Source organism: Pholcus phalangioides, unplaced genomic scaffold (genome assembly GCF_987345545.1).
Source record: "Pholcus phalangioides strain wild (caught in Gottingen) unplaced genomic scaffold, Ppha-v1.0 ptg000004l_1, whole genome shotgun sequence".
Taxonomy (NCBI): domain Eukaryota; kingdom Metazoa; phylum Arthropoda; class Arachnida; order Araneae; family Pholcidae; genus Pholcus; species Pholcus phalangioides.
Genome location: NW_028301597.1, coordinates 22,555,197 through 22,580,917, shown reverse-complemented (window position 1 = coordinate 22,580,917; position 25,721 = coordinate 22,555,197). Strand labels below are relative to the sequence as shown.

The 25,721-nt window shown below is 36.1% G+C and overlaps 1 protein-coding gene across 1 annotated transcript; it reads left to right on the top strand.

Moving 5' to 3' along the window:
* The first annotated feature begins 666 nt into the window (after positions 1 to 666).
* lqfR (clathrin interactor lqfR) lies at positions 667 to 21,437 on the top strand. The gene is made up of 11 exons (XM_089231140.1): positions 667 to 1,024; positions 9,119 to 9,317; positions 9,594 to 9,732; positions 10,006 to 10,132; positions 12,507 to 12,611; positions 13,051 to 13,213; positions 14,542 to 14,647; positions 15,877 to 15,928; positions 17,872 to 18,223; positions 19,209 to 19,332; positions 21,090 to 21,437. Exons 1-11 carry the CDS (start codon positions 993 to 995, stop codon positions 21,179 to 21,181), a joined length of 1,491 nt encoding a protein of 496 aa, XP_089087266.1. The 5' UTR covers positions 667 to 992; the 3' UTR covers positions 21,182 to 21,437.
* Positions 21,438 to 25,721: the final 4,284 nt, after the last annotated feature.

The window sequence follows — 25,721 nt, the reverse complement described above, 5'->3', positions numbered from 1 at the left end:
ATTGGGATTTTTATGTTATTTTGCTTCCCCCAATCACTCTAAAATTCGATAATTTTACAATTGTGTTCTTTGTTCCCATCTAAAATTTGCCACTCGAGGCAGTTGCTCCCCTTGCCTCCCTCTAATTCCGTCTTTGGGGTAGAGGGACAAAAAAAGTGAGATTGATGAATAAGAAACGAAATAGCCGTATATTGTGGTCATGGCCCCCACATCCTGAAGCAGGGCCCCCAGGCTGGGATCTTTTACGGGCCCCCCCGACTAGACTTTCATGGGGCCCCCTTTATGATGAATTTATAGCGTGAAAAAAAAAATTAAAAATTAAAATCCTCCCGGGACCCAGGGCTGGAGCCTTGTCAGCCCACCCCTTGTGGGGGCCATGATTGTAGTGATTCAAAATGGCTACTTGATGTATTTTCTAAAATTTTAATTGTTTCTGTGCCGTAATTGGCAACTTTGCAGCAATTTAGCGGTTGTTTTGGTGACAATCCGCGATGGCTCGTATTTCATTGACTCAACTCGATTGTCCGTATTTTCTTGAAAAAGTATGGTCAGCCAAAAATAATATCATCAGAGACGAGTGCAGGAGTTCCATTAGTTACAATGAGCGACACCTATAGTCGCTTTCACAAACACGCTCATAAAACCTCATGGCTATTTTGTTCAATGACAGAACGTTTCTTATAACTGTAGAAGTAGTTGTTAAATAAGAAATTGCGCGTGATTGGTTAGCTGGTAGAGTTCGTGTGTCAACACGAACGGAACGGATCCTTACCTGTTTCCGATAGAAAGGAGACGTAATCATAAAATTGCAATATTACAAACAGGTTGTTGTTGCAATGCAGCTGCTGAAATGTCTGTATTTGTGTTGTTAAAAGTCTTTACATAAAGGGAAAGCTCGAAGGGGTGACGTTGCTGTCCGGGGCTTCGACTTAATAAACAAACGTTTTAACGCAGCAGCTCCATCACATATTTTACTACAAAATCCGTCCAACATGTGGAAAGTTAGGGAACTCGCCGATAAAGTGTGAGTCTAAAACACAATTATTATTTTTATTTTTTTTCCCCAATCATGTTTTTTTAGAAATGTTCGAAATGTCCCGTTCTAGAATCGAGGTCATCGAAAGTTTCAGCGATTAATGGCAAAAAAAATTCCCTAATTTCTTTGCGTAATGCTTAAATGCAATGTCATTGCTATTCTTTAATATAAATTGATCGCAATAAACGTGTTGCAAGCAATATGATCTTCTTTTTTTCTTCTAATTTTGTTTTAATCTATGCTTTACTGGAAATTATCAATCCCATATATTATTGAGCTCGTGCTTCATTGATATCAGTTGAAGTTATTGGTAAATGTATATTGATGCTTATAATCACCATGACATCATCAAAGTCATTGCTGATCATAACAGTCATTCAAGGAAGATCAGTTGACAATGACGGGACTTTTTAGATCGGAAAAAATAATTAATCGGATATATTTTTGTGGTAATATCATTGGTGTACGCAAAGGGAGTTTTGGGGTTCCAACACTCCCCCCCCCCCAAAAAAAAGCAGAATATGTCGAAATCTACGACATACATCACGGAACAATCAGTTTTACTGCAGAACAATCTGAAAGAATTTTAAGAAAACACTACTATGTAAAAAACGCTATTATGCGAACTTTTACCTCAGAACATTTCCAGTCAGCCGAGGGCTCATTGCAGACAGAACAATGCAAAACATTCTACTTTGGGGCAATGCCCCCCCCCCCCCCGAGCCAAGATTATAGTGTTATTTTGCAGGAAAAAACTTAAACTCAAGCGTCCCCCCCCCCCTCGAGAAAATTTTGCTTACACCTATGGGTAACATTATACTAAAGGTCACCTTAAAGTTACAAACAGGGCTACAACCAGATGCTTAAGTCAGCCAGATCAAACAAGTTTTGCAACTCCCCATCTCCCCATTTATAATGTTGAAAGAGAGGTGAAAGGATAAAAGCGGTCCCCTTCTGGTCCAGGCTACCAGACCTCCATTTTTCTCTTCCAGTTGTGGCCCTGGTTATGTATTTTTTAGTGAACTGCTATCATGCCCCCCACACACACATGCACACAAGGTCAGCTCTGACAGGGCCGTGGCAATTTGTATCATTTTCCTTGTTTTTTCACACTATAAATTCACTGTCCCAGCCTAGGGCCCTAGTTGCATGATGTGTGGAGGGGGGACGCATGACTATAATTAAATTCATTGATAGCTTTGAATTCATTAGAATCTAAATATTCATCTCTTGTACACTATTTTTTTTTTACATTCAACCATATCGCCAAGGCTTGACAAATTGCAAAATGATCTAGGTGCCAGAATAATTTTTTAACAGTTCAAAAATAATATTTTAACTTTTCCAGGTCATAGTGACTGCCAGGGGTGGAAAAATCCCAGGTCGCCATAGCAGATGACAGCACGAACACAAAATAAGTGCAACCAACAACATAAATACATTAGGGCCACATATACACTCAGAGCACACATTCCCAGCATGTGCAGATTCATTAGAAATTCTGTAGAGGAATTTTTACACGATGCATGTACAGTTAAGTAGTAGTGGTAGGTCACCGTGGCGACTTAAAAAATCATATTTGCACCTAAAATTTTCTGAATGTAGTTACTAAATTGCAGCCTGACAGCAGCACAAAATGTTTGGAATTTATAAGAGCATATTTTCCAACCTGAAAGAGGGTCACTATGCCCTGAAAAAAGTCAAAAGAAGCACTACTTCGGACCTTTATCTTCAGTTAAGAATTTTTTTAGCGCGTAGAATTTTTTGCGATTTTCCAGCCCTGATGATCTTTTTTGGTATTGATGGATAAGCTGATATAAATTCCAAAAATTTTGTGTTGTCCTCAGGTTTCAATTCAATAACTGCACACAAAGTTTTAGGCGGCAATACAAATTTTTCAGTAGCTATGGCAATCTGGCACTTATCAACCCTGCATATTGCTTATCAATATGGTGTGAAATCAAAAGCAGTGAAAATTTACTTGAAATTATGCACAAATAATGAGATTATGGAAAAACATTTACTTGATTGAATCAGTTTTTATATATCGGGGCATAATGAATCAAAAATAAGTGCCAGCCGAATTTCTTATGAGCCAATCATGGCACATCTCGAGACAGTTTCTTGTGGCATTTTCTGGACTGAACGGCTCATTCTCATGATAGAGAGCACGCAACCATAAAAGTTGGTAGCATATTTACAGGGGATTTAGCAGCTGATGCCAGTAAGTTTGGAAAGACAGCAAATTTGAGAAATAAGTGGTCAAGATAACTAATAGAATGAGAGAAAAGCAGCAATTTTTTTATAGGTCACGGGTGATAAAACCACAAGTCTACCTCTGCCAAAAGATTGAGTGACCAAGAAAGCGTTCAAGCATGTGAGTGGCGAAAATAGTGTGAAAGCATGTTAGTGAATTAAATATTGATCTAGAAAGCTAGGGACCACAGGATGATGTCAACCGACTGAAAGAGTGACCTGGAGTATATGCAAGCATATATGATCAATCAAAAAAGTGTACAAGCCTCTGAGCGATCAAAACAGTAAGAATGTGAGTAACCAAAACTGTGTGCGATCATGCAAATAACCAAAAGAGTGACCTGTACAGTGAGGCAGTGGCTCTCAACCTGGGACTATATGGCCCCCTTGCGGTACTGTGATACTCTAAGGGAGCTACATGTGAAAATGAAATGGAATGAGTGGCAGGACAAATGGTGAAGAGAGGGAGAGACGTGAGAATTGTTTTCAAGTCAAATTTGTTGGGAAAAATATGACTATTTTCAGAATTCAGCAGAGCTTCCAATCCTGTGGGGATGGCTTCAGGTTCTCATGTCTATAGGGAGCCTATATGATAAGAGCTGATACTATATGCTTTTTGAGTGTAAATACATAAACTGTTATGGTTACTTTCAGCTAAGTATAGGGCCCCAGAACATCATTTTGCCCTGGGAATCACTGAACTCTAGCCCAGGGTGAGAGTACAGACCCATAGTGATGAGTCAGGAAGGGCAATTTGTTGTGTAAGTTTATTGGATCTTCCTGCATTTTACACACACTTATTTTTGTCATATAGGGCTTAATTCAGCTCTTGAGAAGGATGATCACCCCGTCCCTCTTCTGGATGCCTGAATCTGGGTCCAGAGATTGATCTTATTTATAAATATTTTGTTCATTATAAATTTAGTTTTGACTTAATTTGATTCAATAAGTAGAAAGAGTCTCGCTCCTATATCAGAGTGGAGGGAGCTGCGTAGCATGAGGGGACCACGAGAAGAAAATATGGTCCAAGGGGTACCATGGTCTAAAAAAGTTGAGAACCACTGGAATGAGGAACCAGATCATGAGCAACCAAAAGTATAACGTGGATAATGTGCATGCATAGGAGTGCCCAAAAGAATATTTAAGCATGGGACTGACCTAGGAATAAAGTCAGTGAATGACCAAAAGAGTGACTTGGAGTATGTGCAAGTACGTGATAGACCAAAAGTGTGTTCAAACACGTTAATAATCAAAAGAGATAATTACACAGGTTAATCGCCACATTAACAATGGTGAGCTATGTCATAGGAGACCCTTAGATAAACCTATTTTGTTTTTTAGAAGAAAGCTGCACACCATTCTTCACAGAGAGAAATGATTGTTATTATGTACCGCTTTTAAAGAAAATATTTCATTTTCAAAGCAGATTTGTTTTTTCCTCGTTATTTTACCATTCTTGATTGTACCAGATAATCCACAAAACAGCACTTATTGATGAGCCATCATTACTTATACTTATCCTATAAAGATATTGTATAATGGGGCGATTTTTATTAAGAAATTTATTTCAAAGGCGTTCCTAATGCTTCAAGGACCGGCATGTGACGACCTTAATTATTTCCTTTACTTTTATTTGACTGTTTCAAAAAAATTACTGTTTGAGAGCACCAAAATGCACACCACATTTGCCCCCTGCGGTAGAATACATTTTAATTTCTGATATTGCCATCCTAGGCTTTGTCTTTTTCCTCAAGTTTGCTCAATGCCTTCGTTGTCAATGTTTGGCTCAAAATGTTGGAATTTTAACTGTTGGAAATTTAAAAAAAAAATTTTGTCAATTGAAACCCCCCCCCCCAAGCTGCGGCCCCTTACAACCTGCCACCCAGGTACACTACTGGGCGGCAGGTTGCACTCTCACTTAAGCCACCCCTGAGAACCATGCAAAACAAAGTACTAAAACTGTACTGTGCACAAAAAACCTCAGCGGGAAATATTTTGATATAGTGAAATGAATTTTGACGTCTGAAGTATGGCTTTCTAATAAAATGTCTTAGGGCACAGGATTCACTGCATTAATATCAAAATGTGTTAATCAGTCAAATCATGATCTAATTTGAAAATAATGTGTTCAAATCGTGTTAATTACAACTTTTAGCTTGTTCTCCAATTGCTGAAGTGAGAGTTGAATGATATCTTGCTGAATATTCATATCTTTAGAAGTGCTAGCATAGCATATGAAACAATAACGTAAAGGGAGAAGTGTTGTTATCTTATCATACTACTAGTTGTGTGTGTGTTTTTTTTATTATATATATACTATTGAAAGCTTGTATTTGTTTAGTTTTTCTCACTCAAAGGTCAAATAAACATATCTGAATCCATTACAGAGATAACTTTTTTTTTCTACTGGAATCTTTGCTGATATCATATGTAAGGTTCAGTTGTAGGCCTATCTATCTAAATAGTTTAGAACAATAAAGTAAAATTCGATAGAGCAAATATTGTAGTCTATTTTCCCTCGCATTCATTATACCAGCAGTTTTCAACTTTTGTCGGTTCTGGAGTTTTTTTTAGTATATAATTTCTGTGGCTGAAGGCCCGTAGGCTCCTCTCTTTTATTTATGTATCGAATTTACTGATTTACTGTATTTTCTTTGAGTGGCTGCCGAGCCCTTGCGAAGTGCATACTGGGGAGCACCAGCTGAGAACCGCTGCATTATACTCTTCATTGTTATTCACATTCATCACATAAGTTACTTGTAATATATAGTTTTCATAATGAAGATTATAATACTGTGTGAAGTACAGATAACTGGAAACCAAGCAAAGATAATTTGGAAGAATAGTCACAATCCTCTGTGAGGAATCAAACCACCAACCTCGTTTTTTCTGGGCTCGTGCTCTACTGTCAAGCTAAAGTCTGTTGCTGAGTTAGAAGCCTGTCTGTTGCACAGTCCCGTTCAGCCCAAAGGAATACAGTGTTCTCAGGAAAGAAAGTGTCTGTCCTCTGTAGCTTAATGTGAGGGCACATGCCCGGAAAGTGTGAGGTTGGTGGTTTTATTCCCTACAGAGGAATGTGACGTTTTTTTCCAATTATCTTGGTATCCAGTCATCTGTGCTTTGTATAATTAGTGGAGGGGTTCATCGATTCATTCTATAATATAAGTGTGTGTGACTGTAAGAGACTTATTTGAAAAAATTAAAGTTTTGTTATTCATTTGAGAGAATTTTCCTAATTCATTTCAAATTTTCAAATTTTTTTTTAATTAATAAATCGTTTAGTAGTTTGAGTTTAATTTTAGATCAATAAAAAAGTTATTTTGAAGAGAGTTATATTTCCCTAAACAACACTTACTCAAATTTCAGTATCAAAACTTATGTTGAAATTTTTGAATTAAACTTAGAGTTGCACTGCAATTTACTGGTGAACTATTGATTATATAGGCATACCTCCAATTAGAAAAAATATTCAGATAATGTGTGTACTTCAGATATATGGCATTCATATTGCAAGGGATAGGCTATAGTTATTAAAATAAAAAAAATTGACTTTTTATACAGACATCTTGTGCTCAAAAACACAAAAAGCTGTTGCCCTGTTAGGAAGTTAAAAGCTTTTGTTGCCTGAGGTCAACAAAAGCAATTCCACTTTTCTAAGTTGAATATTCGCTGCAATTAACAAATCAGAGGAACATTTGAATTGAACAGCAAAAACTAATGGATAAAGCTGCTTATTTATGCTATTCTTTCCTAACTCTTTTTCAAATTTTTGAAGTATACTATCTCTGCGAATATTGCACTTTCAAACATGGAAGTTTTTTTTGGTTGGCCTCAAATAAGACAGTGATAACTCTCTAATTGGGTTTTTGAGGACAGGGTGGGTGTCCATATAAAAAAATTTTATTTAATAACTATACAACCCCCTTGCAATATGAATGATGTATCTGAGTTCTGCATGTTATTTGGATATTTTTTTCTAATTTGAAGTTTGCCTCTAGGATCAACAGTTTGCCAGTAAATTGTGTTTCCTACTGTTAGCTATGCACCCTGTATAAGATCAAGATACAGTTTTGTTAGTGTTTCAGCTTCTGAATTAACAGTTCAAATTTATGCCATACATGAAGGTTCAGCTTAACATTCAAAAAATATTTTCATCTGCCATTTTTCAGGATGTATCTTGCAAACTTATGATTTGAGTTTTGTTATTATTCCAGATGCAACTAGGATCACAGATTTGGGTATTCTTTTTGATGAGCGGCTTAGGTTTTCTGAACACTGTTCAGCAGTAATGAAAAAAGGGAAACAATGCTCACTTTCATTCTAAAGAAGGTGTCTTTGTGCATTCTCCTATAGTGATTCTTCCACTTTTCTGGGACTTAGTTCGTCCTGGACTAGAGTATGCTGGTATGTTGCGGAGACCTTACCTACAGAGGGATATCGACATGGTTGAGGGGTGCAGAAAAGAGCTACACATTTTCTTGTTGGTACACAAAGCTTGAGCTACGAAGGGAGACTTGATTTCCTGAATATGTTTACATTGGAAGAATGCAGAAGTTGGGGGGGACATGATCGAAGTGTTTAAAATTTTGAATGGGGTGAACCATGAATTGACTGCTTCGACAAGGGGACACTATTATTGATTGGTAAGGGACAATTCCAGGTTGTTGTATGTGTCACAGGCAATATTTCTCTAATAGGGCTGTGAATAAATGAAATAGCTTACCTCCAGGGGTAATGAATTCTAACACAATTGACACATTAAAAAAGGAATATGATAAACATGTTAGGCTAAATTGAGAAGCTATCTATCAGATAAGATGACCATAAATATTTTCTATGGCATTGTATCATATTTACCATGCATGTATAGTTTTATTTTTTTAATTGGGTTGCTGTATTTTAGAAACATGGCATCCATAGCTTTTATGGGCATCTTTTTTTCAGCCACCTCATTGAGCATTTTTCCTGTTGTGGCCTTGTATTTGTATTAAGTAAATTTTCTTCTAAAAATTATAATTATCATTTCTAGTAAATAAGCTTCATTTAAAAAAATTACCAGAGGGGGGGGGGGAAAGTTCTCTTAAAATTTCTGCCCTTTTTACTTGTCACAGCTTCACATAAGCTGCTCATAATTTTCACTCAAGTACAATAGACTCTTGATGAAGCCCGGCCGTGCTCTAGTTTTACCCATCCAGTCATCTCCTAGGTTTTTTCTTCGAGCATGGATGAGGAATGCGTGTCCCTGCACATCCATGTGCAGAAGTTTACATTATTTAAATGATCTTTTTGTGCTAGATTAGCGAGAGTCTATTGTACTATGAAAATAGAAAAATTTGGTTTAATCTCAATTTATATGTTCAGTTTGCCTTCTAATTTCTTTCAGAATTTTACAACATTGGTGATTGAACATTTTTCTGAAGTAAAAATATTTATGAAAGTTCATTGGAATCCCTATGTATAGGCTGTTTCGTTAAATTAGCTGCAAGATGTAAACATTCACTTTAAAAGCCATATAATCCTTAGCTTTAAGTTATTACAGGAAATTACGGAGTTATCATCATACAACCTACAGTCTCTTGATAACTAAGTTCCGCAGAAGAATTGGTACAAGATGCGTGTATGGTTACGTAGTAGTAGTATCTTGATAACTATGGAAAGGGTTCAGTTATTCTTCACTTCTTCTCTAATCTCAAAATTTGCTAAACTACTTTGTAGATCATTATTACATTTTAAATATTTCAATTCATCTTTCAGCTCATTATTTTAATGTTTGGTCTATGTAGTATGTAAAACATTGTAATGAATTCTTGTTTCTTTTGCTCATAGAACCAACGTAGTTATGAACTACACAGAAGTTGAAGCAAAAGTTAGGGAAGCCACTAACGATGACTCATGGGGCCCAACTGGACAGCTCATGCAAGAAATCGCCGCCAGTACTTTCACATATGAACATTTTCCTGAAGTTATGGGTATGCTTTGGAAGCGCATGTTACATGACAGGAAGAATTGGCGAAGAATTTATAAGGTGAGAATGCATTTAAAAAAACTCTTGATACATCACAAACGCTTCAAATTACTTATTTGGAAATAAATCAGAAATTCATATCAAAGTTTGTTGCAATATTGCTGTTGGTGTTATTTTCAAACTATTTTCAATCTTTCCTCTACTTAGTATGACATTATCATCAAGAAAAGAACATTTTCATGCTGCATTGAAATTTCATAAGTTACAGATGAAAATTGTAAATAACTAAAGCTACATTCTGATGTTTCTCATGATGATCTTGTCTTTTTTTTACAGTCACTCTTGCTTTTGGGTTATCTGGTACGTAATGGTTCTGAGAGAGTAGTAACCAGTGCAAGAGAACATATATATGATCTACGTAGTCTAGAAAGTTTTTCATTTATCGATGAGTTGGGTCGTGACCAAGGAGTGAATGGTGGGTGTTATTACTTTTCCCATCCTAAAACGCAAAGCGTAATTATACTAAATAACTGTGGGAAAAGTTTCCATTCTAAAAATTTGAAATTTCTGTTCCTTTTTTTCCACTTCCCTTATTTTATCTTCAAACACCTATCATAGAGTCTTTTATCTTGATATACATGAAAAATTGGTATGTTTAAAAAATTTCAAATGTTGATTTTTTTTTTTTTTAAATCAGCTCAATCATATTATTTTAAATCATTATTTTCGTTTGATTTTTGTTTTGCAGTGAGACAGAGAGTTAAAGATTTGATTGAGTTCATCCAGGATGATGATAAACTTAGAGAAGAGAGGAAGAAAGCAAAGAAGTCCAAGGATAAGTACATTGGAATGTCTTCAGACTCTTTAGGAATTAGGTCAGTATTTTATCACTTTTTGAGATTTCTATTAATCAAAAAAATTATCTGATATCAATGGAACGTGTCTTTTTTTACTTTTTTTTCTGTATACTATTGAAAGATTTTTGATGTGAAAGAAATCCAAGATATTTTTAATCTGAAATATGGCTTTTTTATAAAAGAAATATGTTTCAACAAGGTATACATGTGTTCAGCCCAGAAAATCCTTGCCCAGGTTTTTTTCCCTTCTTGCCCATTGGTCAGAGTGGAAAACTTCTAATTGCAAATTATTATGTTAAATGTTTGTGAAATAAACTCATTGCAGTTTCCATGGGTAACTTTAACATTCATTTTGAATTACCTAGCATTAATCAACACCCCATGCTTTCTGAACTTGAAACATATAGTATCTTCTTTCTGTGAATCCATGGCTAATACAGTAAAACCTGTTTTCAACGGAACCTGTATTAAGCAGAAACCTCTCTTTAATGGAAAAAAATTGTGGTCCTTTGATTTCAATGCTAAAAATACACATTAAAAATCCTGGATTAAACTGAACCCGTCTAGTGTGGACACGAAAAGGAAAATTTTACCCTTTAACAGAAAATTTCACACACACACACTTAAACTGTTTCACGACCAATTGACCAAAGGTTCATACAAAATATTAGTTCTATCGAAATTTTTAATACAATGACTTACTTTTTTTACTTTTAAACCGTACACTACCCAGGCTCTGTCAACATTTGTCAATTTCAGCCCTTGTTCCAGTTAAGGGGCTGATGGTGTCAGGGCACTTTATTTTCCATGTACATAGAATACATACATTAAAAAAAGTTTAAAAAAACAGACAAAGGAAAATCCTAGATTAATTACAATATATACAAATCATGATGACAGAAAAAAAAGAGGCGAAAGCCGAATGTACAGTGAATTTTCGCAGAGGGCCTTCAGCGCAGGACTTGCTTGGGTCCAGCTTGGTCAGGCGGTAAGTCAGACCTAGTCTGATGAGTCTGAGTCTTTGACGTATCACTGATGTCTTCCTGCCAGCCTGGCCCAGCGTCTTGGCTCCACAGCAATGGTGCTGGGCCTCTCCTCATCCTAGTTCTGTCCAATCATCTTAGCCTTGTCCGGGTATTCTTGTAGGAATCTGACAAGCCCAATCAGTTTTCTTCTCAGCTCTGGTCTTTTTAAGGCATTGGCCATCTATGTTACTTCCATGGTTTCCAAGGGAGCTCTTAGATGGACCTCTTTGGTGTGTCGACAAGATGTGGCGTAATGGAGTTTTGTGCCAAGTTCATCACAGCTGCAGCGATCATTGGGGAATGCAATGACTGCTTGCCAATGTGAGTTCTACTTCACCCACCCTTAGATTTGTAAAACCTGTTACCATACTTGATACTGTGGTTTGTTGAAAAACCACATGTAGTGAAACAGTTTCTTTCTGAAATTGTAACCAAATTTTTCGGTAAAGCAGGCTTTTCTACAGAAGAAATCAGTGTAATGGTTAGATTTCCAAATGATATACAGTGGCATCCAAAATTGTATACAAGCTGCTTTCTGTGATCGCAGCTATAGGCGGCAATGTGCAAACTGAACCTGGCACGATAGACATTGACACCCTCATTGAAAATTGCAAAGAAAATCAAAGAGAACTTTAATGTAGTCATTTCAGATGAAGAATAGTGTAAGATAAAGTTTCATACAGATGCTGTGAAAACCTATATTTAGTAATTATAGAGTAAATAATGTGTGCATTTAGATTAATTAGTTTATTTTCAAGTGGTTTATTTTTTATTATACTGTACTTCAATTACTTACAGATTGTTACATAATTTCACTCATTATGTCAATTGAACCTCTATTAAGTGGAAACCTGTGTTCAACGGAAAAAAAATCTGTTTCTTGCGATTCCATTGAAAACAGGTTTTACTGTATATTGTACCTGTGGCTGCTGGTGCTGCCTCTCCTTCCCCTTTTCTTTATAGTGTAACTCTTCATTAATTTCTTCATTTGGCCTTTATTTATGTTTTGTTCTCAATCCCCATGAGTTTTTGGGAAATGCAGAAATGAACAAAAGTGTTGGCATTACTGGAGAAAACAATTGTAGGCTTTTAGTTTAATCAAATACATTTGATACTTGTGTATAAGTATTATTTAAATATTGAGCTGTCAATTAACATTGCTAGTATAATTAATGTTTCAACGACTTGGAGGAAGGAAAGAGATGATGGAATATTGGAACGTTCATTGAATATTTTTGAACCACAAATCCATATTAAATTTTCTGGAATTGACATATCAGGTTTTTTATGCAGAAAATTTTTTATCGTTTTTGTTCAAATATATACTTTTCTCTAAAAACATTTGTTGTTTTTTTCTTTTATTGCAGTTCTCATAGATATATGAATGATTTTAAAGAATCGTCCGGTACAAGGAGTCTTCCATCATTTGGCCTTGGAAGAAGCAAAGGTTTTGAAGATTCTCCAGAGCAGAGGTTAATTGCTTATTTTCTGTTTTAGTTATGTGCGAATGAAATAGTCACAATGTAAGTTAGCATGTTATGGTTATACATACACAGAAAGACTTGAACCTTGTGTATTAAAAAAATTTCACTCAAAATAAGTCCATTTTTTATTAAACAAATTATGCGACAATTGAGCTGATGTGGTTTTATGAACGCAACTTCCCATTTTCGTGTTATTGCTTTGTTCATTGGAACAGGTTGTGATTTTAATAATAATTAGTGATAGAAATTTATTTACAATGCAAATTATGAAAATTATACAGAATATAGGAGCTATTCATCTTTATTCAGCATCGTAGAAGATAGAACTCAATGGTATTAAAATTATTGATTTAATAAAATGTATACATTTTTCTCTTTTTGTGCATAAGTGCAGGAGCATTTTGAATAACTTGATGATTTTTTACAGTACTGATGATGACAGGAAATCTGAACCAGATAGTCAGGATTATGAAGATGAAAAATATGATTTCGAAAGTCCGAGTGTAAAAAAGAATGATAAAGTGGAAAGAGACAAGAAATCTGATACACCTTCTAAATCAGCCCATTTTGGTGTAATTCACAATTCTGTGGTAATGCATTCTCTTAATTTTAATGATTTATTTCTAGAAAAATTTGACGACCTGTGGTAAAAATGTATATTTGTGATTGTTTTTCATACTGATGGCCATTTCTCTTGCCTTTATTTCTTTTGCCAAAAACCAACCTACTATTCGATGGTGTGGTCTTATTTCACCTTGTTAAAGATCACTAACACAGAGGGACAGATTGTGTATTATAAAACATTTATTCACATATGTAAATAATTACCATACAGCAGCGTTTCTCAACCTTTCTAAAATGTCTGAAACAATTTGACAGAGACTAATTTACAGCACGAGTGATATGACCATACTTTCTCATATTTTAACACAGCATTTATCAACTTTTCTGAGCCCAAATATCGGTAAAAAGTCTGAAGCAAATTGATGGACCACTTGTATCCCGTATTATAGGGCATTCCTGTAATTTTGGTTGTTTAGATTTTTTTGATAATGAATACAAAGCGTTTTCATACTATATAAATTATATTATGATGAATACATTTTTTGCCATATAATTTATCTCAGATATTTGTCAGATCCAATGGTTTTTTCGAAATTCAGTAATTTCAATGAAAAAGTTGGTGATTGTGCCTACTTCTGGCAACATATTTAATTATTGTCCGACAATTTCCTGAAGTTTATGCTATTTTAAGATCCCAGTTTACCATATTTTTCTCAATGAAATATGGTCATCTGATCATTTAAATATATTTTTCATGATTGCAATTTGTGAGTCCTTTATTTCCCCACTCTTTTTGGGAATTTTAGCAATAGTAATTATCGAATCACATTTAAGACAATAAATTGCATTTTTTGGCGAAAAATTTAGTGATATCCTGTATTTAAGATCACCTATGCCATTGTCCACGGACCATAGGTTGAGAAACACTGCCATATAGCATGGCTGCAGTAGCACAAATATGTGATTCTTTTTCCAACTTGTAATTGAAATGTTTGTTGTATTATTGAAAAAATTACTAAATCAATATGGAAACTATGTCATAAAATTGTTATATATGTATCATAAATATTTGATATTAATTTATTATAATAATTAAAAAAAGTAGTCAAATCACATTATCTAAAATGCTTCCATGCTTAAATATCTGTGCTTCATTTTTGTATAATCATGTATGAAACCTTTTTTCTGATCATGTATTAACAATCTAAATTTTAATTTATATAATGTACTATGGTTTTGCATTTAAACTGTAATTAATATAGTTTTATGTTATATAAACATAATCATACAATTTTTCTTTTAAGTTTGTGGCATTTAAAAAATTATGATATTACTTAAATTTATTTTCAATTAGGTAAAACTAGAGAAACCATCTACAAACAATGTCCACTCTGGTGTTTCTTCGAAAGAGGCAAAAGATCTGCTCATAACCTTTGGCGAATCAGAAAATACATCTCAAAGTAAGTTTTCACCTGCTGTATATTAGTTCCATTACATTTTAATGTGCATTTTTTTAATAATTGTAATTAATTAAATATTAAAATATTATATATTAACATTGTAATCAATCAACATAAAATGTTAATCTGCCATTTTTGATTTTCACGTTATGATTGCATTACGTTTTTATAAATATTCTTTCAAATTTCTGGTCACTCTAAACCATAAGCTGCAATAAATGACTACCTTTATTTGTACTCATAAGTTATTGATGTGTTTGACGTCATGAACCCATCATTAAAAAAAAAAAATTCACAACAAATATCTCCCCCCCCCCCCATAACCCATAATTGCTATCATACTGCACGATTTCCTGTGACCCGGAAAGTCAAAGAAAGGAAAAACCGGTCTGGGAAAATGCGTGAATGTTATGACCATTTACAACTATTACATGTGGGGGGGGGGGGGTTAAAGGATAACAAAACCTATATCGTGTTGTTCTTGGCACATCTTAATTCTAGGAGCATAGTTTCATCCTTTAAGAATTTTGAGTGTGTTCTACCAACTATATAATGCAAAATCTATGACCATTTTAGGGTGCTGTGATCTTATCAATCTGGGATACCAGGTTGATAAGATACTTGTCTAAAGTCACCCAAAGATGTTTAGAGGTGACAATACTTGATTTTTTCTTGTCAGAAACTTTCCAGACATGGAAATACAACAGAAAAGCCCCAATCCCACGATTACTTGGTATGCGACACAGGGTAAGATAATTAAAGTAAAAGATAATAAAAAGTCTTTATTGGACATAAACCACAAAAACCACAGCCGGCATGAAGGAAATCCCAACAAGTAAGGGATTTCCTTCACGCCGGCTGTGATTTTTGTGGTTTATGTCCAACAAAGACTTTTTATTATCTTTTATTTTAATTATCTTACCCTGCGGCTCTTACCAAATAATCGTGGGATTGGGGCTAAACAGTGATAACATGACCACAGAAAAAGATTGCTACCGCAGGGAATCTCACACCAAGGGGTTAGCACACCAACCTCTTGGTGAGTGTAAAAAAAGGCAAAAATGTCAAGCACTGCTATTTGAAACCTGCAATAAATTGTAGGTCCCTGTATTAGTCCTTGTGTGCAGAAAATGATTGTGGTGCAACAAAAATATTTAATGACCTTTTTATTAGTGCATTTTGCTATTGTTTTTCTTATAGTTTAACAAATACATATATCATCATTGCAGATTCCGACGATTTTGCTAATTTTTCTGAATTCAAGACTGCAACAGATAATGGGTAAGATAGCACTCATTCTCTTTGAAATGATCTTGTGAAATGACTTATTGAGTTTTGCTTCCATACTTAAAATGTTCTGTTTTGCTGTGCAAAAAAAATCAAAGTGAGTAAACAGTGGTACAACCAATTGAAATATTATCTGAGGCTTTCATGGCCGGCGTTAAATGACTTGCAAACGGTTTCCGGGTTATTAGGCCATGGTCTAGGAGATTTTCTTCCTGACGTTTCGCCCACATCTGTTGCAGGCATCATCTGAGGTTAATTCGACATAAGTCTCCGCGGCAAGCGAGAAAGGCTTCGTACATCTACTGTCATCGACTTGTTCTCTATATGCATTTCTGAGACTTGATCGGCCGCAGAAGAACCGCATTGGTTGGCTTGTGTGGATGTGTTGTACGCCGATTGGCTGCAAGTGGTGTCTGGCGACGATTGGCTGTCGAGGTCATTTTCTCTCTGGCATTCATCGGGGGCACATCTCAACTCTCTGCTGCGCTGAAGTACCGGGTCTCGGTACTTCAGCGCGAACGAACCAATGCGGTTCTTCTGCGGCCGATCAAGTCTCAGAAATGCATATAGAGAACAAGTCGATGACAGTAGATGTACGAAGCCTTTCTCGCTTGCCGCGGAGACTTACGTCGAATTAACCTCAGATGATGCCTGCCACAGATGTGGGCGAAACGTCAGGAAGAAAATCTCCTAGACCATGGCCTAATAACCCGGAAACCGTTTGCAAGTCACGTACAACCAATTGTTTAAAGAAAATAGTGGCAACTCTACGCAACAGGTATTAAATACTGTATGTGAGCTTTTAATTTAGGGAATTTTGAATCCTTGTCCAACTACGAAAGAAAATATCTATGGCTCATACTGAAACTGGAGAAATTTTTCAATACAGCAGAACCTCTCAATAATGGACATTCTTGAGACTGAAAATTTTTCTGTGATGCCTAGTAGTGTCAGTCAATAATTAGTAAAATACATTCAAGCCATGTATATTACTCAAAAAAGTGTTCCTTAATATGAAGCGTCTGAGGGAGGTTCCACTGCATTAAAACCATATGCAGGAGCATGTGGTTGTCTCAAAGCATGTCATATCAAACTATCCAGTTGACTCTTGATGATCCAGCCCTGCTCTGGCCTATCCCGTAATATGGTGTTTTTGGGCAGGTTTTCTTGGAGCTCAGAAGAGGAAAGTATGTTACTGCATTTCTTTGTGCAGTAGTTTATATTACCTAAATCGGTGTTTTTCTACCACCACCCAACAGTGATTGATGTATTTACAGGGGGGGACTGTCCCCGTTGGACTGCCAGGCAACATTAAATACATTTATTAACCATTGATGATACAAAACCTACAAGAATAAGGTCCAACAGGTAGAACACGCATGGCCTCTTGAATCTGTGTAGGCGCTTCTCTCTTTACGGCAAGGATAGCACCATCTCATGGTGACCGCGGCCACCATGAACTTCAACAGTGATCTTCATACAATTGATATTCTATAAAAACAATTTTTTTAATCATAAAATGGTTGGATTCATTAAGATGTCACTATTGATGGGTTGTAACCATTAGTCGAGACCGGGCATCTTCAATTTTTTACCTGCTGGTATTCAACTGCTGACTGAAGCAACCAATTGTGCTTGATTGTTCAAGTAAAGTATTGATTAAGACCCCAATTAGACCATTCTAGTATCTTCATTATGCTCATGTGAGGGAGCATAATGAATTTTAGAATAAATTGAAATTGCTATATCTGTGCTGCTCTTGTTATGATAAGTAATCACAGTGCTCATGATGCAAAAAATGGTTGAAATCCCTCATTTAGACTAGGATCATTCTAACTAAATTTGCTCATCAATTTTCATAAAATGATTTCTACCTATAAAATTAAAAAAATTTTATTGACATGTATTTTTCCCCCACCTCCCCCCCCCCTTTTCAGTCAAGAGGAATTCACAGATTTCACATCAGCACAAGCAACATTCCCACCACCTGAAATACCCAGGATTCCTGCACCAGTTCAACCGATAGGCACTTTTCCGCTGCCGCCAACGGGAGTTCTTCCAACTGTCGCTCCACTTACACCACTGTCGCCGTCATCAGTACTTCCTGTCAGTGCCTTGAATTCTTCCCTGTCATCCCCTTCATATGCAAGTCCATCAAGTGAATTGAGCTCAATTTCTTTTAATAACACTCCGGTTGTAGGCGGTTTTGGGGGACTGAATTCTATGGATGCTTCCATTATTCAAAACAACCAATTGCATAATCCTATGATGCCTACGACTGCAGCTAAGGTGAGCATTTTTTATTTGGTCTATTCGTGCATCATCGTTACTATTCATTTGCTATTTTGAATGTTATTAATTTTATTATGTATCATAAATGCTTGGTATTCGAGTGCTTAAGTAGATACAGGCTCAAAAATTAGAAAAATTCTATTCCATTTTTCAATCAAAGAAATTCTCTCCAACTTTTAAACAATCCTTTTCGTATCAATGATAATCTTGCTTATGTTTTGTATATTTCCCTATAAATCCATATTTAGTATGGTAAGCACTCTTAAAATAATAATGGTGTGTGTGTGAGACTCTATGCATTTCTGTTCGGTTTTTCATCTTTGGGCATAGTTGCTGTGTATCCTATGTTTACAAGATTCAAGTTCGTTAACATGGAGGACAATGCATGCTCAAACACCATCAGCTTTCAGATTGAGGTGCATATGCCCAACATGGTTTAGATAAGACAAACTTATACCAATATGCTTACATACACAATCTTGCATTGTGATAATCAAATTTATGAATCAATAATGAAACAATTTAAAACTCAAGAGACTTGAAAACTGAAAACTCGTGATAAACTGAACATTTTTATGAAAATAAAAGGGCAGCTGAACAGTATTTTCAGGAATGGAAAGAATGCTTGTGTCCTGTAAAAACTCAACATATAGTCTGTGTGTTGAAATTATTAAAAGGGCATGTATGTGTGTATTGAACACAATACTGATTGTGGCACAGCTTGGAAAGAAAATGTTGGCCATGTGTTAAACTGTGAAAAGTTCTGTGGAGATTTAAAAAAAAAAATCAGAGTAGGTTGGCTGAACTTGATTTTAAAATTTATTCTCTGAATTAATGCATTTATGATTTGTGCCTCATTATATGCAATCATTCAATGCAAAATACCCATGTGCCATGCATTGCAGGATTCATATTTCAGTGATTCTTCTTATCCTGTGGTTTGTGTTTTTTAACTATGGATTCTTTTTTTTTTCTTCTTCAGAATGAGATTAATTCCTGGAATAATACACCATGGAACATCAATAATATTAACATTAGCTTAGATAACTTAAGTTTGTCCAACAAAAATGCAAAATCTCCAGCTCCAAGTATGAATGAACTAGCGGGTAGGTTTTTATTTTGATGTGCTATAAAACAAATATTCATTGATTTTTTGAACCTTTTTCTTATGAATACCTCATTATATGCAATTTAGAATATTAGTTTCACCTTTTCACCCTTTAGAATATTAGAATTCTTTTTTTAATTCATTAGTGCATGGTATTTTCTGAGGGAGTGTGTAAATTTTACACCCCCAAAAAAAGGTTAATATTTCAATTTGTTACATCTTCTCCCCCCCCCCCTATTTTCCAGTGTATTGAATATTTCATTATTGTATGGGCAAGTCTGAAATATTTACCCATTAAATTCAAAGTATAATCACTTCTTTAATTATTGTTTGAAAATTAAATATTAAAATTAACAACATGAAGCTCCTTGAGAATCCACTGAAATTCTCTACCAAACGAATAGCTAGCATTAGGGGCTGGCCTTAATGTGAGAGGCTTCAATTTCTATGTTTGCACTCACTGGAATGGTATAGAATTGCTGCACATCTGAAGATGTGCCACAAACTAGTCCACCAAATGGTTTATTTATCATCAGGAGAACCTATCTTTGAGATCATGGGCATACAAGCTAACCTATGGAGGCATCGCTTTCAAATAAGATTACCAACGGCCAGAAGAGATTGCTTTTTCCCAGGATACAGATGGGGTGTGGTGAGAATATGGAGCAGTCTGCCATCAGAACTTGTATGAGCCTCCGACGCAAGATTTTTTTTTTCTCTACTAAATTTCTACATGGCTCCATATGCAAATAGTTAGAAGGGAATTTTGACTATTATATCTGATTATTTTTATTTTTTATTATTATTTTATTCATATTTATTATCACTTTCCCAGTGTAAGTGCATTTCATCCCTTCTGGGGTTATTATTGTAAACAAATATCCACACATACCATAGATCCATTGAAGTCTTGCACAAAGAACTCAATTCTGTTGAACTGATGAAGAACCAAAGGTTTTGTTTTATTTTTTTGCAAGCATTTTAACTACAGTATGTATGGTCTGATAAGAGAGTATGGAAATGTTTTTCCACAAGGAAAGGGGTGCACCACCCTCTTACATAGCCTGCTGGCTAACAAAGATAACTTTTGAGGGGTGAAAATTGTGGTTCAACCTCAGCTTCAAAAGCGCAAAAACACTTGGGTTGGAAAAAAGAGTTGATAACATAAACCTATATAAATCTTGATAATAAAAAACAAATTTTTTCCCATGTTGTGGTATTGGTCCATTCCTTGCGAAAGTGATAACAATGCCCAAATTATAACATTATCCACGATTTTAATAAGCAGCATTGACTGTATTTGTCAGAAGTCAGAGAAAAGGGCAAATATTTGATAAAATTTAAGGAAAAGTTTTGTAGGGGAGAAACAAATTCAAAATTTAAAAAGTTAAGATTTTGAATTATATTTCAACACTTCAAGAGTTCTGGTCAGGGAAATGATCAAGCAGATTTGCTGGAAACCCTGTAATGTTAGACTGCTGCCTTTTGATTTAACGATAACCCCTCTTTAATAATTTTTTTTTTTTTATTTGGTCTGCAGTGTATCATTGTATACAGATTTCATTGTATCAAATTGTGACCTATTTGATGTATGGATTTTTTTTTTTTCAGATAAATTATTGATTCTATAACATATCAGGTTATTGATTATTTCATGATTGTTGGTTGGTTATGTCAGTTTTAAATACCAGCAAATATATGAATTCTTTGTGTGGAGTGATTAATTATATGTCTCTTGAAATGATTTTGATGCAGGTCACAAAGTTTCTAGTACTTCAGCAGGCGCTAGTGTACCTTGGTCAAGTGCAAAGCCACTGTGGATGGACGCTACTGCTCATAAAGGTTGACATATGTAATTTTCTAGCATTCAAATAACCGAGAAAAATCATCTACAAAATTGTCACAACATCTGGGAACAGTGCAGTATATTTGATTATCTTTAGAAATGTGTCAAATAACAATCAGGAGAAAGGAAAATAATAATAAAATGCAGCAAAAGCATTCTGATTTTGTGAAAATCTCTGTAAATATAGGTTTTTTTGTAGATTCAAAAATTTAAGGAGTTTCAATAAATCATGTATTCTGTTTAAGCTGTCCATAGCATATTAAAAGTTATTTTCTTTGGCGTCAAGAACAAGTTGGGAATTTCATTTTATTTTGTCCGGCAAAATCAACTAGTGCCATATGCAATCATTTTTTGTTTATTCAAAAGTTATAATGTGGCATATATATGTGTAAAATGAATGTATATGTTTTTTTACGAAGCACAATTTTTTCCATACACATGCTCATAATCCTCCAAAACACTCGTATGTCAAAGCGGTTTTCCCCATAATAGTAATAGAAACTAAAATGATTCGTTCCACATCTGACTCTCTTCTAGCCAGCTACGAATTCTTTTCAAAGATCAGTTAGTTGGTTAATTGTAGATTATTGGTTTTTTTTTCCCCGGGAAATAAGATACACATGCATTTATCGAAATTTTCAAGGGTTTTAAATTTGTTTTATCTACGGAGATGTAGAATATAAATCAAAAATCCAGTGCAGCTTCTTTTTTATAAACTTCTATGTAAAAAAAAATTCTGTACAATAACATTTTTATGAGGATGCACAAATTTTCATTAATTTTTCTACATCTGAAACACTTTCTACTACTACTTCACCAAACACCAACTCTGGCCATATCGCCATAGGAGCAGGGCCCCCGGATCAAATTTTTTTTTTTTTGGCTCTTTTTTTGAGGCCTTACACGGTAAGTTCTAGAAAATTTTGACTGGATCTCATTTTTGTGAGGCCCCTCTTCTCTTGAGACGCCGGGTGGGCTCATGCGTTAAGATGGCACTGCATATGATCAGTGTTTTCCAAAATGAGCAATCTAGGGGATGATGAAATAGTCCAGGAAGCAATAGAAACTGAATATACAGGGTGCATAGCTAACACTTGGCACCGCAAATTACTGGCGAACTATTGATCCCAGAGAGGCATATTTGCAATTAGAATAAGTATCCAAATAACATGTAGACCTCAGATTCTTCATTCACATTGCAAGGGGTTGTATAGTTATTGAAGTGTAAAATGAACTATTTATACACGGTCACCCTGTCTTCAAAAATCCAATTAGAAAGCTGTTACCCTGTCTCGTCACGTTTCCAAGTTCAATATTCGCTGAGATATTTCAATTTTAAAAAAAGAGAAAAAATTATAGGGGAAAACAGCATATATAAACCACTAATGGGCAACGGTGCTTCTTTGCCATCTTTCACCTAATTTTTGAATTCGAATATCTCTGCAAATAATGCACTCAGAAACGTAGATGATTTTTTTTTTTTTTTTTTTGCCTCGGGAAAGACAGGGCAACAACTTTCTTATTTCGGTTTTTGATCACAGAAAGTTCGCATAAATAGTTAATTTTTATATTTTAATAACTATACAAATCTGTGCAACATGAATAGTGTATCTGAGCTGGTTATTTATCTACACTTTATTTAGATTCTTTTTGTAATTGGAAGTATGCCTCTATAGGATCAGCTGTTCACCAGTAAGTTTCTGTGTCAGGTGTTAACTGTGCATCATGTATTATATAGGATCCTATGGGTTCACTTGAGCGCTTGATCAACGCTTCAATTGAACACTAAAAATTTCATTCAAGAATTACCTTTAAAAATGCAGATTTCAGGAACACGTACGTAATGTGCTTTTTCGTTTGACGATAAACATAGGCATTGCCCGAGGTGCGTCAGAAATTGTGAGTGCCCATGTTGATCTTTACGCAGGAAATTTTGATTTCGGTATCAATTCAGTGGGTGCTCAGACCATGCTATAAATTACTGTGAGTGCTCAGGCACCCATAGGTACCCGGCTGCGACGCTACTGCCTGGCACACACGCATATAATGGCTTTCCTAGAATATAATTCCTTTATTACGATTCTCATATACTTTGATCACCATTCCCGTGGTCGTGGTTGATTTCAAACTTAATACTTTGACATCTAAGCTTTAAGTCGAGCAAAACAATCTTTTTTTTTTCGATTTTTAATTTAGACTGAAATGGCATGTTTCTTTTACACGCAATGATTAACAATTTATACTTTGTGAGAGGATTCACAATAATCTAAAATCGTGATCGTGCAATGCAAAGAAAAGTAAATTGATCAATCACCTTTTATTTTTCCCAAACGCGAACATATCTTGAAACTCGGTGATACCTCTTCCCCCACAGGAACCGAAATAATATTTAACAAATGGGCCATTATTTATTCTGATTCTCGCAAGGCTTTGTAATTAAAAAATTAAATGTTCTCATATACAACTAGCTGCCATAGAAAAGCGGATCAACTGGTTTAGAAGCATAGGCGGAGATAGACTTGGAAGTCTGAAGGGGGGGGGGGCACGATGATGATGTCAATTCATACACTGAAGAGCCAAAAAAAACTGGTTCACCTCCCTAATATCGTGTAGGGCCCCGCGAGCCCATAGAAGTGCCGCAACACGACGTGGCATGGACTCGACTAATGTCTGAAGTAGTGCTGGAGGTAATTGACACCATGAATCCTACAGGGCTGTCCATAAATCCGTAGGAGTAAGAGGGGGTGGAGATCTCTTCTGAACAGCACGTTGCAAGGCATCCCAGACATGTTCAATAATGTTCAGGTCTGGGGATTTAGGTGGCCAGCGGAAGTGTCATAAGTCAGAAGAGTGTTCCTGGAGCCACTTTGTAATAATTCTGGACGTGTGGGGTGTCGCATTGTCCTGCTGAAATTGTCCAAGTCCGTCGGAATGGACATGAATGGGTGCAGGTGATCAGACAGGATGCTTACTGACCTGTCAGAGTCGTATCAGAGGGTCCCCATATCACGCCAAGTGCACATGCCCCATACCATCACAGAGCCTCCACCAGCTTGAACAGTCCCCTGTTGACATGTAGGGTCCATGGATTCATGAGGTTGTCTCCATACCCGTCCATCAGCTCGAAACAATTGGAACCGAGACTCGTCAGACCAGGCAACATGTTGCCAGTCCTCAACAGTCCAATGTCGGTGTTGTCGGGCCCAGACGAGGCGTAAAGCTTTGTGTCGTGCAGTCATCACACGAGTGGGCCTTCGGCTCCGAAAGCCCGTATCGATGATGTTTCGTTCAATGGTTTGCACGCTGACACTTGTTGACGGCCCAGCATTGAAATCTGCAGCAATTTGCGGAAGGGTTGCACGTTTAATGATTCTCGTCAGTCCCGTTCTTGCATGATCTTTTTCCTGCCGCAGCGATGTCGTAGATTTAATTTTTTACCGGGTTCCCGATATTCACGGTACACTCGTGAAATGGTCGTACGTGAAAATCCTAATTTCATCTCTACCTCGGAGATGCTATGTCCCATCTCTCGTGCGCCGACTATAACACCACGTTCAAATTCACTTAAATCTCGATAACCTGCCATTGTAGCAGCAGTAACCGATCTAACAACTATGCCAGACACTTTTTGCGTTATATAGGCGTTGCCGACCGCAGCGCCGTACTCTGATTGGTTCCATATCTCTTTATTTGCATGCGCATGCCTGTACCAGTTTTTTTTGGTTCTTCAGTTCATATAGATATATACATTAGATCTGTCCCCTCCACTTGCACCCCTCCCCTTGTATCTACGCCCATGCTTAGAAGTTCGTAGACATAGTCGTTTAAATTTAAAGAAACGAAGCCCCACGGTAACCAATAATTTGCGGCAGCAGCGAAATTTAAATTGGCGTGCAGTTTTCGAACCCGCATACTAATTTGAAGGACACGAACGGTAGTTTTTACTCTTGCTTGCGGCCACTTTCGTTCGGATTCTTTGAAGTGCTGCGCTTGCATTTTCAGTTCATCAAGCGCATTGTTAACGCAAGTCTAACAATGGTGAGTGTGTGTGTACTACATCGACAACTTCAAATCACTTAGGGCAATTTTGCACGCTATCTCGTACTCTCCTTCATTGACTTCATAACTAGTTTCGAAATTCATATGATCTTCGAAATACTTCTCTGCTTCTCTTCCACCATCTTCCCACCATAGTTGCCAAGAAGCCAACTTCAAACCAATTTTTTTAGGTTGGGGGGGGGGGCGACAAAAACTTCGCATAAATTCAAAGAAACGAAGCCCCACGTTAACTAATAATTTGCTGCAGTAGAGAAACTGGAGTTGGTTTCCGATTTTGAAATACGTAATAAGAGTCTGAAGGGTCTGGACAAAAAACCATTTTCTGTCTGTACACTAACGAGGTTTGACTGTATATGCCAGGACGGCCGCTTTCGTTACGATTCTTAGAAATGTCGGGCTTGCACTTCAGTGCGCACATTGTTAGCGCAAGTCTAACACCGGGTACTGGTTTACAATCAATACTTCAAATCGTTTAGCGAAAT